At 42.3% G+C, this 14272-nt stretch overlaps 3 protein-coding genes across 3 annotated transcripts; all 3 read right to left on the minus strand.

The window, feature by feature from the left end:
- Positions 1-42: 42 nt before the first annotated feature.
- On the minus strand, positions 43-4760 carry htr6 (5-hydroxytryptamine (serotonin) receptor 6; the record flags this gene model as incomplete). Its single annotated transcript, XM_084015943.1, has 3 exons — positions 43-399; positions 2058-2192; positions 3846-4760. The coding sequence occupies 3 exons, from the start codon at positions 4758-4760 to the stop codon at positions 43-45; spliced, it is 1407 nt and encodes a 468-aa protein (XP_083872069.1).
- A 1559-nt stretch (positions 4761-6319) lies between these two features.
- micos10 (mitochondrial contact site and cristae organizing system subunit 10) lies at positions 6320-9685 on the minus strand (the record flags this gene model as incomplete). Its single annotated transcript, XM_084015339.1, has 4 exons — positions 6320-7640; positions 7759-7865; positions 8248-8295; positions 9622-9685. The coding sequence occupies 4 exons, from the start codon at positions 9683-9685 to the stop codon at positions 7629-7631; spliced, it is 231 nt and encodes a 76-aa protein (XP_083871465.1). The 3' UTR covers positions 6320-7628.
- Positions 9686-10089: 404 nt separating this feature from the next.
- sike1 (suppressor of IKBKE 1) lies at positions 10090-13601 on the minus strand. Its single transcript, XM_084015291.1, has 5 exons — positions 13213-13601; positions 12434-12539; positions 11951-12093; positions 11702-11815; positions 10090-11155 (listed from the first exon to the last, which is right to left on the minus strand). The coding sequence occupies exons 1-5, from the start codon at positions 13369-13371 to the stop codon at positions 11024-11026; spliced, it is 654 nt and encodes a 217-aa protein (XP_083871417.1). The 5' UTR covers positions 13372-13601; the 3' UTR covers positions 10090-11023.
- Between the last annotated feature and the right edge of the window lie 671 nt (positions 13602-14272).

Raw genomic sequence — 14272 nt, forward strand, 5'->3', positions numbered from 1 at the left:
ACCATAAACCCTGTCATATATGAGCATTTCCATAATTGCTATTCAGTCCAGGGTGTCGACCTGATTGGGCAGAAGCAGAGGCAACTCGATGCCAGCGTGCTCGGCATCCAGCAGGTTGACGGCGTCTGTGGCGGTGGCGGGGGGGTGTGTGGGGTCAGAGGCCAGCGGGGAAGGGGTGTTGCTGCTGATGTTAGGATCTCCAGAGTTGCGGAGAGAGAGGGAGAGTGCAGGGGAAGGCCTTCGGGGTGACTGCGAGGAGCAGCAGGGCAACAGCTTCCCCAGAGCTCGCTTGAAGTCTCTCATGAAGAGCGGGTAGATGATGGGGTTCATTGTGCTGTTGCAGTAGCCCAGCCACGTGATGGCGTCGAAGAGCGCGTGGGGGACGCACTCGCACACCGCCTGAATGGCAACGTGAGAAGTATTGCAGGCATTAAAGAAGGGTGAAAATAATGAATTGCAGAAACAGATCAGAAATGAGCAAAAGAATTTGCACAAATATATACAAAAACCTTAAAGGCGACCTAAAGTCTTCGACCCAGTGTCACAGAGCGATGTTTTTAGGAGAGGCCCCCGATTCGTCTGTAATGTGCATTCACAAGTAACACATTCATGCTGCTGCTGGTAGACATTAAGGGAAGCTCAAAACTGCACTAGGATGTGAAAAATAGATTGAAACAATTCATAATGGACCTATTTTATGTGCTGTAATGCATTCAGCATGTTTGTTAGGTCCCGGGGACATGCACCTAACATTTAGGGAGAATTAAAAAAAAAAATGTATGTATTGCCCATCCATGTATTTACTCATCCCTTTTGTTAAAAATGCATATTATTTATCTGTAGCTTATTGTGCATGTTCATACCGTATTTCCTAATATATATATAAACGTTCTGTGTCCCTGGGAAATCATCAAAAAGCAAGTTAATTTACAGTACAGGCAAGTCTGTAATAAATAAACATAAATCCATTAATTCAGGCATAAGTACATTAAGAAATACATTTAAAATCTATCAAATTGAATAAAAATAATAAATAAAAGATAAATAAATAAATAATCATGAAAATAATAATGTAGATTTGACCTGATATGAATTTGGAATATGAGAGTCTGAAATCATCACAAACAGAAGACAGATTTTCCTTCTTACTCGCCTCATTAGCTGTACGCTGCACTCTGTTCCCTGACAGCAACTAATCTCCCCCGAGGAGAACTTTGAAACACATTTGCATTTGGCCGTTAAAAAGCCCTGATCTTGAATATAACCACGAGGTTTATGGTGAAGGAGGAGGCAGCTGCTAGAGGAGAGCCTCCAATACTATGAAGATGAGTTCGGGAGGCGGTGGGAAGAGGATGGAGCGGAGGGGAGCGTTTCACACACCACATTGAGTGTGAAACGGAAGGAGATGCAGCCACAGTGGAGTCTCTGTGCTCCGTGTTGTGAAAGGGGGAAGCGAGAGGGCACAGATGGGAAATTAAAATGACTGGATCGTTGAAAGCATGAAAAAAACAGGACTAGTGTCATTACCAATTTAGATTAAGCTGTTTTTCCAACATTCATTTACTCTCGCCCAGGATTTTCATGGCCGCCGATTTTTGCCCGCAGACTGAGTGTATCTGCTCGGTCTAATCAAATCAAATTCAACAACTTAAAAAAAGGAATACCAATTATAAATGATACTGTGGTGCGTGTGTTGTCTTTCCTGGGTGTTGATATGAGTCAGCCACAGAAAGCTGAATGCCAATCTATTCACTCGTTGGACAACTTGGCAAGGCTGTGACGCCGAGGCTGGCCAATACAAAAATAGACTGGTATCCAAGTGTTTTTTCATTACCCTTCTTCTTTCTTTTGCAAATGCACGTACATTTTGTGAGAAACAGAAAATATGAATCAGTTATATGGAACAGGAAAGCTTTTCTCTCCTTCCAGCTCGTCTGATCGTGATTGCAAGAATTATATTTTTTTTTTGTAACAGATGGACGCTAACATGTCATAGTGTGTTTTTAATTTTCATTGACAACATTCCAGTGCAGTCAGCGTCTGGTCCCTCTACTGACCTGGGCCATGTTGGTGATGAAAAAGGGGAGCCAAGCGCTGAAGAAGAGGCCCAGGAGGACTCCCAGCGTCAAACTGGCCTTCAGTGCCCTCCGACCATGCCTGTGAGCCAGACGCCGCTCACTGTTCACTGACGGCTGTGGACCGCAGACAACAAGAGAAATGGTTAATCCTGGAATTCTATAGAAATAGGAAATGTAAATCTGCCTTCCCTGCATCAGCATTTTGAACAAGCTTCCCTTTACCCCTAAGATAATGACATTACTTTAATTAATGAAAGTGTCAGTAATTTAGGGTAATATGTATTCTGCTTTCTGGGAGTTCGATGTGAAGATTAATGCCACCCTCATGCCTCTGTGCTAAATATACAGCTAGAGCAAGCGGACAGTTAGCCTAGCTTAGCATAAAGACTGGGAGAACAGGGAGAAATGGCTAGCCTGGTTCTGTGAAGGAAAATCAACAATAAAAAACTATCAAGGTACCAGCTTCCTCTAAAGCTTAAACTGATGTAATATCTGACTGTGTTTAATCTCTAGATATTCTTTGTAGTTGTAAAGAGTGATGAAAGATAGGTTTTTTCCATTACTATTCTGACATCCAAAAGCACAACAAGACATTTTGATTTACGAAGATATCTTGCTTTAACTTGTTTTAACTGTCCCCCAATCGTAAACGTATCGTCCACTCAAAAATTATCTCTATAATAGTTTGAAAAGCACAAGTTTGATTTTACCGTGAAGCTATTTTGTCTCCAGTCTTGATGCTAAGCTAAAGCTGGCTGTAGCTAAAAGCTAAAACACCAACATGTGAGTGGCATCAATTCTCTCAACTAACTCTTGGCAAAGAAAGTGCATTTTCCCAAAGTTCCCCAAACTATTCCTTTTAATACTGGTCAGATGCAAATATGGGATGTTTTGCTTATGTTTCTCTTCAATTCAAAGAATATTGATGAATGAATGAAGAATGAGATGATTTTAAAGCTACTTAATGGCAAAAGTAGTTCTTGAGAATTAATTAAAGAACTGTGTGTGTGTGTGTGTGTGTGTGTGTGTGTGTGTGTGTGTGTGTGTGTGTGTGTGTGTGTGTGTGTGTGGTCTTGCAGATAGGAGCAGCACATCTGACACTGATTTCGGGGCAGGTTTTAAGCCTCTTCCCTTTCACCAGATGTCTACTTTTCTTTCATAAGTGAAGAGCAAAACATTTCCCAGCTCTACATTATTACTGCAGTGTCACTTTTTATAGTCTGATAATGATGAATAATGGTATTTACCATGACAACAGACTAAATAGCCTCTTTAGAGGATCTAAACCTTTAAGATGTCAAACGCAAAGTAGTTTGCACAAAACACAAAACGAACTCCAAAGTACTTTTATAATCAAGCACATCAGGAGAAACAAATGGCTCTAGACTCAGAATGTTGAACGAGGAGAGATAAAAAAAAATGCAAATGCAACTGTCAAACAGCATTCTTGAAGGTTTTTTTTTTAATTATGTGAAGCATGGACTATTATAAAATTACCATCTAATTGCTGCAAATTAATGACATTGAACTGCATTTCAATGGAATAATTGCCATTTAAAGGGTATGGCATTCAGGTTTGAGAAGTCTTACAATAAATGGACAACTGCAGTTACGTTATTAACTTTGTGCCACCTGCTCCAGTCACAGATTCGACATTTGGAGCTCCCACTCTCATTACGGTCTCCACTCACTCCACTGTTTTAGCATCACTGCTGTTTTTTGGATTTTTGTCGGCTTTGTCTTCCTGTTTGGTCTCTTCTTGCTTACCGGTACGTTTTGTGATGCAGGAGGCTCCTGGTGACTGCAGTCATCTCCGTCCTGCTGAGCTTGTCCGGCTGCAACCCCGGGCGACGGAGGCCTGGAAGGTTCCCCTAGAGAGAGATGTGGGTGTGGCGGGTGACTCAGCGCTGCCACCCTCTTCGCCTGCCTCCGCGCTGCCAGAAGGATCCGACAGTAAGTGAAGCAAATGGCGCTGGAGGGCAGAAAGAATGTGAGCACAGACGCCACCAGGGCAAAGGGCAGGGTGACCCCCATGCGGCACTGGAAGGAAACCCCTCCTGCTGGGGACAGCTGGAAGTAGGATGCTGGGTACAGCGTGTCGGAGAAGGAGCTCATGTTGCTACTGCTGACCCCGGGAACCGACGAGTGTCCGCTCCCATGTCCCAGGCTGTGCCATTTCATCTCGATGGGCAGGAAGGAGGCCAACGCCGCCAACCCCCAAGCGGCTCCCACCAGGAGCAACGCCCGAGGCGGGGTCATCCTCTGCTTGTAGCGCAGCGGCGAGATGATGAAGAGGTAGCGGTCCAGGCTGATCACGCACAGGTTGAGGATGGAGGCACTGCAGCACATGACGTCGAAGCAGAGCCAAATGGGGCAAAAGGCGGGCCACAGCACCCAGGCGCCGCACAGAACGTTGAGCATGGCCGGCGGCATGACCACCAACGCCACCATGAGGTCGGACAGGAACAGGGACACCAGGAAGCAGTTCGAGGTGCAACGCAGAGAGCGATGGGCGAACACGACGGCGATGAGCAACATGTTGCCACAGACTGTCATGAGGATGATGACAGTCAGCATGAAGGCCAGCAGCCACGGGCCGCTGCCAGTGATGTTCCAAGCGTTGGTGGCGGCCGAGCTGATGTTGTAGCCTCCTCCGGAGCCAGACGAGTGCGAGTCAGCCATGGTGCTGGTCGTTAACGAGAAGGTTCCTCTTCAGGTTACACGCCTGAACCACTTCTCCTTTGCAGCCAAAGCTCTCTCTTTAGGGACATTGTTGAACAAAAAGAAGCCACTGAGGTCTTGTGTTGACAACCCTGTTCCTGTGGAGGTTAAGCGGACTCTTCTCCATGGGTAAATATCTCCATCTTCTCTTGGCAGGGTGACATCCAGGCGCCCCGGGTTTTAATTTTGTTCATCTCTCCATCCTGGCCAGTGAGTCGCTGCCTCATCCACAGCTAAGAGCCAGAATGAGCCATTCGATGGCTGACAGAGGCTTTCGAAGCAGCATGTCACAGTGATGACAGCCAGTGGAGGAGGGCACACACACAGAGAGAGAGAAGCTTGTCTAGGCATACGAGAGCCGTGCCGGTGAGAGGGACTGCTGAAGATGAAGCGAGGAAGGACCAGTTCTCGGAATTACACCTCGCTTCAGAGAAGTGGTGTTGTCTAGCTTCCACAAGTCCTCTGGTGAGCTGGAGCTCGGCTGCCTTTTCACAAGTCCTTTTGTTGACGGAAACGGCGTAGGGGAGCCGAAAGCGACAAAGAACTGAGCCGCAGTCATTTGCAAGCCAGGCTGTGTTCATAAGTGCTCTACAGGTATCAGGATCCTTGGGAGGCTGCCTTTATATCCCTCGCTCCTGTTAATCCCCGCGTCGGCCACTCCAGCGCGCCTCCCAGGCAGAGCGCACGGCTTCAGAGAGGGAGCGTGTCAAAGCATTGAGCTGATAATGCATAACCATGCCACCATCACGGCCAGGAAATGCTAATGTGTTTGGTCATGATGAGTTTAACTGCTGAGGTAAAACTATAATGGCATTTGGGTCAGACATTATAAATATTAGATGCGATACAATTATTTTGCTGTTGTGTATTCTCCCTTGTTTTCATTGCATTTGTATAATTTACAGACATATTGAGAGTTAGATCTTTTAAAGGAGTTATCATTTGGGTTTTTCTCCTTTTTAGAGCAGTAGCAGCAAGGTCTGTATATTTATAAAAAGAAGTCACCCTCTGACTTGTTTTAATCATTTACTCACATTGGATATGATTAAAGGTGCATTGTGTAACATCTGGCCACATGTTCTAAACAAATTAAGGGCAGAATTTCAAATCTACTATCAGTTATCATCAGTTATAAAAAAAAACCAACAACAAAAAACAACTAGCTAACAGCAGAATATGACCAAACGGCTGAAACTTTGAGAGCCGTTCAAAATAACGAGGCAGACTTATATTATGTATGCTTTGATAGTTTGTTTCTCTAAGTGAATCCAAAATGGCAGAAACAAGAAAACGACTTGTATCGTTGCTTTATCTTGAGGTTGGGATGACTTTGGCAGACGGACGTTCACTTAGCCGTTAGCTGTAGCAACTAGCATTCAGCCAGCGCTTAACACACTTAAAACACACTTAAAAAAAACCTGTACCTTAAAAGTGATAAGCCCTCAGGATGGCTCTAATTCTGCGTCCTCTCATACTGGACTGAGGACACGGATGCTATAGCCTAGTAACTCACTACTGCCTCTTGAGGTACAAGACATAACATTTTAATGTTTGTTAATTTTTTATTTTTTTAATAAAATTCTTGCAAATGTACATTATTTTTTTTACATGCCATGGAAATATTCTTGTATACAATAACCTTATTTCAGATGTGTATACTTTTTAACTTAATGCTCTTGTTGCTGTTTATACCCTTCAGATATACACTATATTTCACTTTAAATCACTCGTTGAACAGTGATGTGAAGTGATCTCCATACAATCTCACTGATCTTACGTGACAGTTTTGTGACTGTGATGAAGATTGAGGCGCACCAGAGTAACTGCATTGTGCATGATTGCACTTCATTTACATACATTTATGAAGCTTTGTCTTCATTTTTGTGTCAGGGTCAAAAAGTAATAACCTTCACAGTGACTCAGTGTTGTAAAACAATAAAAACATATTTTTTAAACGTGTTCATTAAAACCCACAGATACATAAGGGGCCAGTTCACCAATAGCGGACTTGGGGTGAAGCTCATGAATTATTTTTCAGTGACTCATACAATTATTAAAAAAAAAAATACAATCCCGGTTTTGACAACTTGTAAAACAATAAAGTCACTTCAACTTCCTAAAGGATTCTCAATGCAGACGACCATCATTGATCACTTCAGGAGTACTTCAATATAACAAAAAACAAACAACAAAAGCATTCGTGGGGTAAAATCATATGCACTCCAACATTTCAATAGCTTTGTCAAACACTTAACATAATATGCAAAGCTCCCAATTTCCACCTCAGATGACTAATCTCCTCCATCATCATATGCCCCTGTCATCTGCGATATCGCATCAGCTGCTGCCAACCTCCTGACCCCCTCTCACCCACCACCTTCTGGGATGGCGTTTGAATTGCTCTCCCCACCTTCCTCCACTACATCATTTCAGAAAAAAAAAAATCACATCCCACTCTCATTCAGGAATAAACTGTAAACCCACCGTTTCAAAGCTGTATCAACACTTGACTCCTTTCAGTCCCTCAAGTATTACAATTACTGCTTGGAGTGTATGAGGTATAATCTAGCCGTTCTAATTCATGACGTGACTTGATTTTAAATGATTTCCATCCATTATAAATCATGTAAGTAAGAATAAATAGTCAGCAGGGCATACGTTTTTGTTGATTATTTTATTAAATATACACAGACTGTCCTGATCAGGCACATACAAATCATCAGAGTCATAACGGAGACGAGGATCTAAGTGCAAATGGTGACTCTCCCACAGACAACACAAAACAAAAAGAACTCCAAAAAAAAAAAGAAGAGTCCCTCTGACTTGCAGCTACTGCTCCTGCTGAAGAAAAGAATGAATCAGTTAGATAAACCGCATAAACAAGACACAGTTATTCTGTAAATAGAGACCTCTGTAAGTTGCTATTCGGTCCATATGTGTTTTATTGAACAACACACACCTTTTCACTTCTGTGCAGCAAATAACAGGACCTCAGGTCATTCTGACAGTTGGTGTACGCCATGCCAAGTCCCGTTCCTGAGCCGAATGAAATCGGCCAAGTATGCCCTGCGGATGAAATCATTATACGTTATCTCTCTTCTCAAGCATGTCAGTGTTATTAAAAACACAGCAGAGACGGTGTGTGAAATCCTTTTCACACTCTTGTGGAGACACCTCGTCTCTTTTTCCCCTCCTCCTGTGCTCAACTTTAATATTCACATGCATGTTGTTGATTCTCATCTCACAATAAAAGCACTAACTACCCTCAATTAGAAAATAATGCTGAACGTTGTGTTGAGTCAGATAAGAACGTTATTTCACAAAAGGCAATACGCTGCAGAAGCTATGGAGAATCACTCCTGGCTCAGCTTCTCCTCCTGTCAACAGCCTCCGAGTTCAATAAAAGGCTGAAGATGCAGCACAGCAACAGCTCAATGAGACTACTCACGTTTGAAGAACAGAACAGACAACACGATTCCCAAACCCAGCCCAGTGCCTGAAGAAAAACAAAAACAGCTATGACATGACAATTTAATAGACTCTCATTCATACAGTAGGGTGGCAGGAAGTAGCGTTACAATATTGTCCCATAGACTGTTTATAAGAACTGGACATAGTCGTGGTGACGTCACTCATTGGTTTGTGCACTAGTTTTGAAGACTCAAGTGTGGCATTATGTTGCCATCTTCCATTTTTTTGCAACCAGTGAACAGAAGCAAACCTTACTGGCTTCTGGTGTGAAGCTGTTAATACAAATTCAAAATTCAAGCTCAACCTTACAGCTAGGTGTTAAAGTAATCGTAGTAGCTAATTGATTGGTAGCATAGTAGCAACCTGTCAATCACAAGCCACGCCCTGAAGCATCCCCTGCTTTTTGGTCTGTTCGGTTGTAAATGGACCATCATTTACTAAATGAACATCATGCTGTATTGAAGAAGACATGAAACTAGAAATTGAGACCATAAACGCATGTTTACTTTCTTTACTGAGATAACAAATCAAGTGAGAAGTAGGGTCATTTTCTCATAAACTTCCATACAACCAGAGGAGTCACCCCCTGGTGGCCAGCAGAGAGAATGCAAGTTTAAGTGTTCTTCACTTTTCAGAGCCAGAGGTTGCCACCTGTATTGTCCCCCATATTTTAGCTGTTACTGGTCAATAATACGGTGTCCCTTTCTCTCACTGTTTCAAACAACACATGTAGTCTGTATAGTGGTCTGTCTGTCGAGTTCATGGTGCTCTACGTATATATGACCGAAGACTTTAAGCAAGATTACAGGAACCACTCGTCTATCATACCAGCGTGTCACCAAGCTGTGGTAAATAAACTCAAACTTCACCCGCCCCTCTTCTACTTAACGTTAGCTGTGTTCCTGCTGGAAAACTCTGGTAATAAGCCGAGACGACGTAAAGTCTACGTGGTATTAACATAAATGGTGTGTTGCATGTGAGCGGAATTTATGAGTGCGCACTGTTGCCTCGTAAAACGTATTATTATTAACGTCTTAGCAAAAGTGTTCTGTATCCATTAGCAAAAAAGCCTCAAAATATAATTATCTGAATGACCCTCCCACATAGTTTGACGCAAATATGCACAAATGGCGTTAATACAAACGCTGATGGAACTACATAATTAACCCTCATATTTATCTATCAAAATAAATGTCATTCAGCTGTCCTTTATTAGCCCTTTATGGCTAGCTAGCTAGCCTCCCGTCCAAGAACGTTAAATGACACCTATGGACAACAGTTAAAATAAATATTGTTTATTTTTATTCTTATTACAATGTCGTTATACACTGGACTAATGTGAGATATTTACCGAGTTTAATGGCACCGTCTGCCCTGCATCGCTCCCACTTCTTCCCGAGCTCCTTCTCAGACATGCTGAACGATTAGCTTCTCTGCGGCTGAAGTGTCAAACGCAGCTCCGGAGGAGGAGGGTGCAGCGTTCACGGGCTGTCGGAAATATTCAATCTTTCGCGTTGCACACAGGGGAACGCGATAGAGTTCAGTGGATTTTAGCTCGTCAGACTAAAGTTAAATCTTAGTTTATTGGCGCGATGTTGTTGATACGATATATGTGGGGGGGAAACTCCTGAACAATCCAAAACTCGTCCATACCTGTTCACGTGAACGCAGCATCACATTACTCTTGCAAACCTCGCGATGCATTAAAAAGCAAAGCGGATTTATGTCGCCACCCAGCGGCAAAGGATGGAAGAGTAATTTACCTTCTTACACTCGGTATTTATGTTGTGTTATGGTAGAAGAAAAATATTCACCCAACTTTTTATTGCAAATTTATTTGAAATTTTCTGAGTGAAATTTCTTTGACACAAATCAGTACACTGTCATGAAGTCATTACAGCATGTTCACTGTATTAACACTGATTTCCTGAGATGACAATATACAATTTCTTACACAGTGCACAAACATTTGATATCTGTTACACAAATACTTGGCATGTTTGGAAAATGTTACCATTAAATAAAGATGTACCATCAGCTGGGGACACCTTATGTATGAACTCTACAAACAGACTGACAAACGTATCAAATTCAATCAATGATAGACAATCACATACAAATGATTCACTGTCGCTCCTCAGCAGGCAAGCTGTATGAGAACAGCTAAAAGTCATCTTTTCGCCGAGTGATTGTAAAGCACAGCCTCTTAAAATGGTGCACACTACACGTTGGCTTCTTAATGGGCTTCAGGTGAGCTCGTGGTTAGGGTGGTTATGAGTATTTTACAGCTTGTGAGTGTGTTAAAAGCAAAGGGGCACCAAAGAGGTAGAAACTGTGTACTTGAAGAGTAAATATATCTTTGGCCAAAAACAAAATAAATCGCCCCTTTGCTCGTACTCTTTCCTCCAGTACATTATTTCTGCGCTACCACTGTATTCTTGTTGGCGATAACCACAACACATTTACGTGAAAGTCACTCCAACACAACTACAGTGGTAATACACATACTGTACATATGAAAACAATAGCTATCATCCACATATACCGGCAGGTAAATGCATCCGATAGCCAGAACGGTGTGTTTGAAGTGGCCTTCAATACAAAAACTAAATGATGCTGTGGTTTAACTGCAATCCATCTTTTGTGAAAGAAATAATGTGGTGGACATAGTGTAAAGAGATCATCAATCCTGTCTCCTGGTCCTAAAGGACTTGTTTCCCCAACCACAGTTCACATTGAATCTGTTCTGATCACTAGAAGGACCCTGGCTCAGGGACTGACTGTTCTTGTTCTTGTGCTGCTGCGGGCTGGTTAGTTTCTTCTCTCGCCGTCTTCACGGAGCTCTTGCTGATGACCAGGAGGTCTCGCAGCTCCTTGTTCTCAATCTGAACAAGACAGAATAGCCATAGATTTTAGGGGGGGGACATCACATATTTTCTCAATTACTTCTCATGGCATCTAGCCATGTAGTAGTAGTAGTAGTAGTACTAGAAGTTTTGGTTCAGTAAGGATTTCTGGAAGTTCTGCCTCCACAGCAATGGAATTATATTTGTGGCGCTTAAAGCATTAAAAAACAACAAAAAAATCCTACAGTTGGACCTACTTCCAGAAACAATGCCTCTGTAACTCTGGATAACTGCAATGCTTTGCAGTTTACAGAATTCACTGGGACCATTTTCTACTGAAAAACAAACAAACAGTCCTTGTAATTATAGTTTTTCAATACTGAGTGCCAAAAGATGTAATTCCATTCACCTTACTGAATTGTATGTAGTCATGGGACGCTATGAAAATTTTGTGTCATGATTGTTCTGGCCAAAATAATTGCGATTCCCGATAATCATCAAAATATGATTCACATTTTTTTAAATTACACTTAAACATACTGGAAGCAGTTTACATTTAAAGATTCCACTCAGCAGCGTGCTCACCTCTAGTTGAGCCAGCCTCTCTCGAACAGAGCAGTAGAGCTGATCGTCCACCTGCACTGCTCTCCTCATCACCTGGCCCATCTCGCATATCCGCTCCACCTGGCTCTGCACTTCCTGGAGAACAGTCACAAAACAAAACGTTCCCTTAAGTACATTTTTTTTCCATCTGTACAATAATGAATGGGACAAAAATTCTCCCCTAACCTACGAATGACCAAGAGCTTTAAAACATGAAGAGAGCCTGTGTACTTTTGCGTGGTTCTCGTGGAGGCTGAGCACAGGTTTGGTGTCCAGCTCCTTCTTCGCCATCATCAGCTGGAGCATCTGCTTGCGGTATCGACCCATGATCAACTCTAGCGCGTACTGGTGTTCTTCAAGAGACAGCCATAGTTCTGCAGAGAAAATGAATGAGACAGTGAGAAAAGATATAAAACCAAGCCTGACAACAAACAGAATCAGCTTTAATGGCCAAGTAAGTGTGAACACATACGAGGAATTTGACTCCGGCTTTTTGTCACTCTCAATATACATGGAAAAATAGCCCTTCAGCTACAACAATGACAACAAAATTAATAAACATTTGACTCCTATGTACAGGTATAATTATAAGTATATATACAAACACAGGACAATGACATTGTCTGGCAGAGTGCAAAGGGTGCTGGAATAAATATGACATTTGAATGTAACTGGCTGCTATGTCCACACTATGGGTAGATTACAAGTTCTTACCTTTATTCTCCTGCTGTAGTTCCTTGATTTGAGTGTTTGCCTGAGTCAGAAGGATATGAGGCTTGTACTTTGTCAGCTCCTGAATCTCTGAAGTGTCTTCTGTGTTCTGAGAGGAGAGAGCAGTATAGGGCAGTGGAGAGAAATTAAAGAATATAAAAGATGTGTTGATCCGTTCTAACGTTAAATCTCAACCACAACACTGGGAAATATGTGTGATAGATCAGAGCCATTGTTTCATTCATAAAAGAGAGTCCTGATTTCTATTTTCATGGTACAAATTGGAAAAATATTCACGTACTCACTTACTCAAACTAAGCATCAATGGGCATTCCAGTATTGTATTTGTTTGAGCAAATACACACATTAACAAGCATGAAGGGAGAAGGACGTCATGCAATATATCAAATGAAAGCTCTGTCACTTCATGGCATGTCAAACTGCATTCAACAATGCATTCAAGAGTGTGCTATAGGTATCTCCAACATACACAAAACATTTAAGCAAATCATTCTGAAGCATATAAGGATGTTATGTATGCTGGGCAAAGAAGTAACCCACCACTTCATGTCAGCACGATCCCTGCTTTTAGAATGTGTTCACGTGTTTCCACTGTGGAAATGTGGGGCAGTAAATTCTACTTTGCTACATTTATTTATCAATACATGTGTAATTTAAGAGCTCAATGCAGAAATCCCGTTGTATCACTCCTGTGTGTGTGCAATTGAGCAGTGCCGCATTTGAACGTAATCTCCCTGTTGGGTTACGCTACTTGTCCTTACCTTGTCTGGAAGGGCATTTCCCACCTCTTTCATGCTCTGTACTCTCTGGTTGAGGGCCCCGGACTGCTCTATCAGTCCCTCGGCGGCCGTGTCGTGATCTTTCAGCCTCTCCAGAAGGGTCCGGGCATCGCCCAACACTTTTTCCAAAGTGCAGGCCATACTGGAAACTGACAACTCTTTATGTACCGCAAACAAGCGATTTGAAATTACCAGCTGGATTTGAATACCTCGCAGTGTTAGCTTACGCTGGCCACCGAGCCTTAGTTCGCCGAGGCGGCGGCAACGTGTTCAAACTATTGCGGGCTTTTTTGATATAATTGTCGGTACACAGCTGTGTTTTGTTGACAAGTGTGTCGTTTCCGTGTCAGACTGAACGCTGACGTCACTTCCGTAGCTTCTTCTTCTCCACAAAGCGTTGTATCACGAACCGCAAACCAAACTTGGCGAATATACCGCCATCTACTGGGAACTTTAGGTGGACGTTTGACACTAGCAACTCAAAAAGGCGATTAAAGAAAAGGGAATTAGGGAAATTCAGATTTTCAAAAGCCGTCCAGTTGAAATACAATTACCATTTTTCCAGAAAAAAATGCCCATGCTGTTTTTATTAATCATGATCAACACGTCCTTACAACCAAGAGCTGTAATGAAGAGAGTGTTTTGGCCATCGTTGACTATGTTTTTTATTAATAAGGTCCCGCTATGGTATTAATATGGTCCTATGGTTGAAAATCAAGTCAATACAAATTTCAAATACAATGTATTTTTGAGACGTCGATGCATTTAATAATAGCCTACATGTTATGACATGTTTAATCAACCATCAAATATCGAATTAACCTACTTGAGAGTTTTATTAGCGGCACTCAAGAAGGTCTCTTAAGGATCAATCAAACGAGCAAGTAACGCAAATTAGTTACGCAAAGATGGTATGCTATGGCATTTCCTGGACGATTTTTTTTAATTTATTGAACACAACCCGAAGCTGCAACTTGTGGCCTCAGAAACTCTACTATAGAGGATAAAGGTTACTATCAGGGGATTAACTGAGGCACACAAC

This window comes from Eutrigla gurnardus (genome assembly GCF_963514095.1).
Source record: "Eutrigla gurnardus genome assembly, chromosome: 8".
Classification (NCBI taxonomy): Eukaryota; Metazoa; Chordata; class Actinopteri; order Perciformes; family Triglidae; genus Eutrigla; species Eutrigla gurnardus.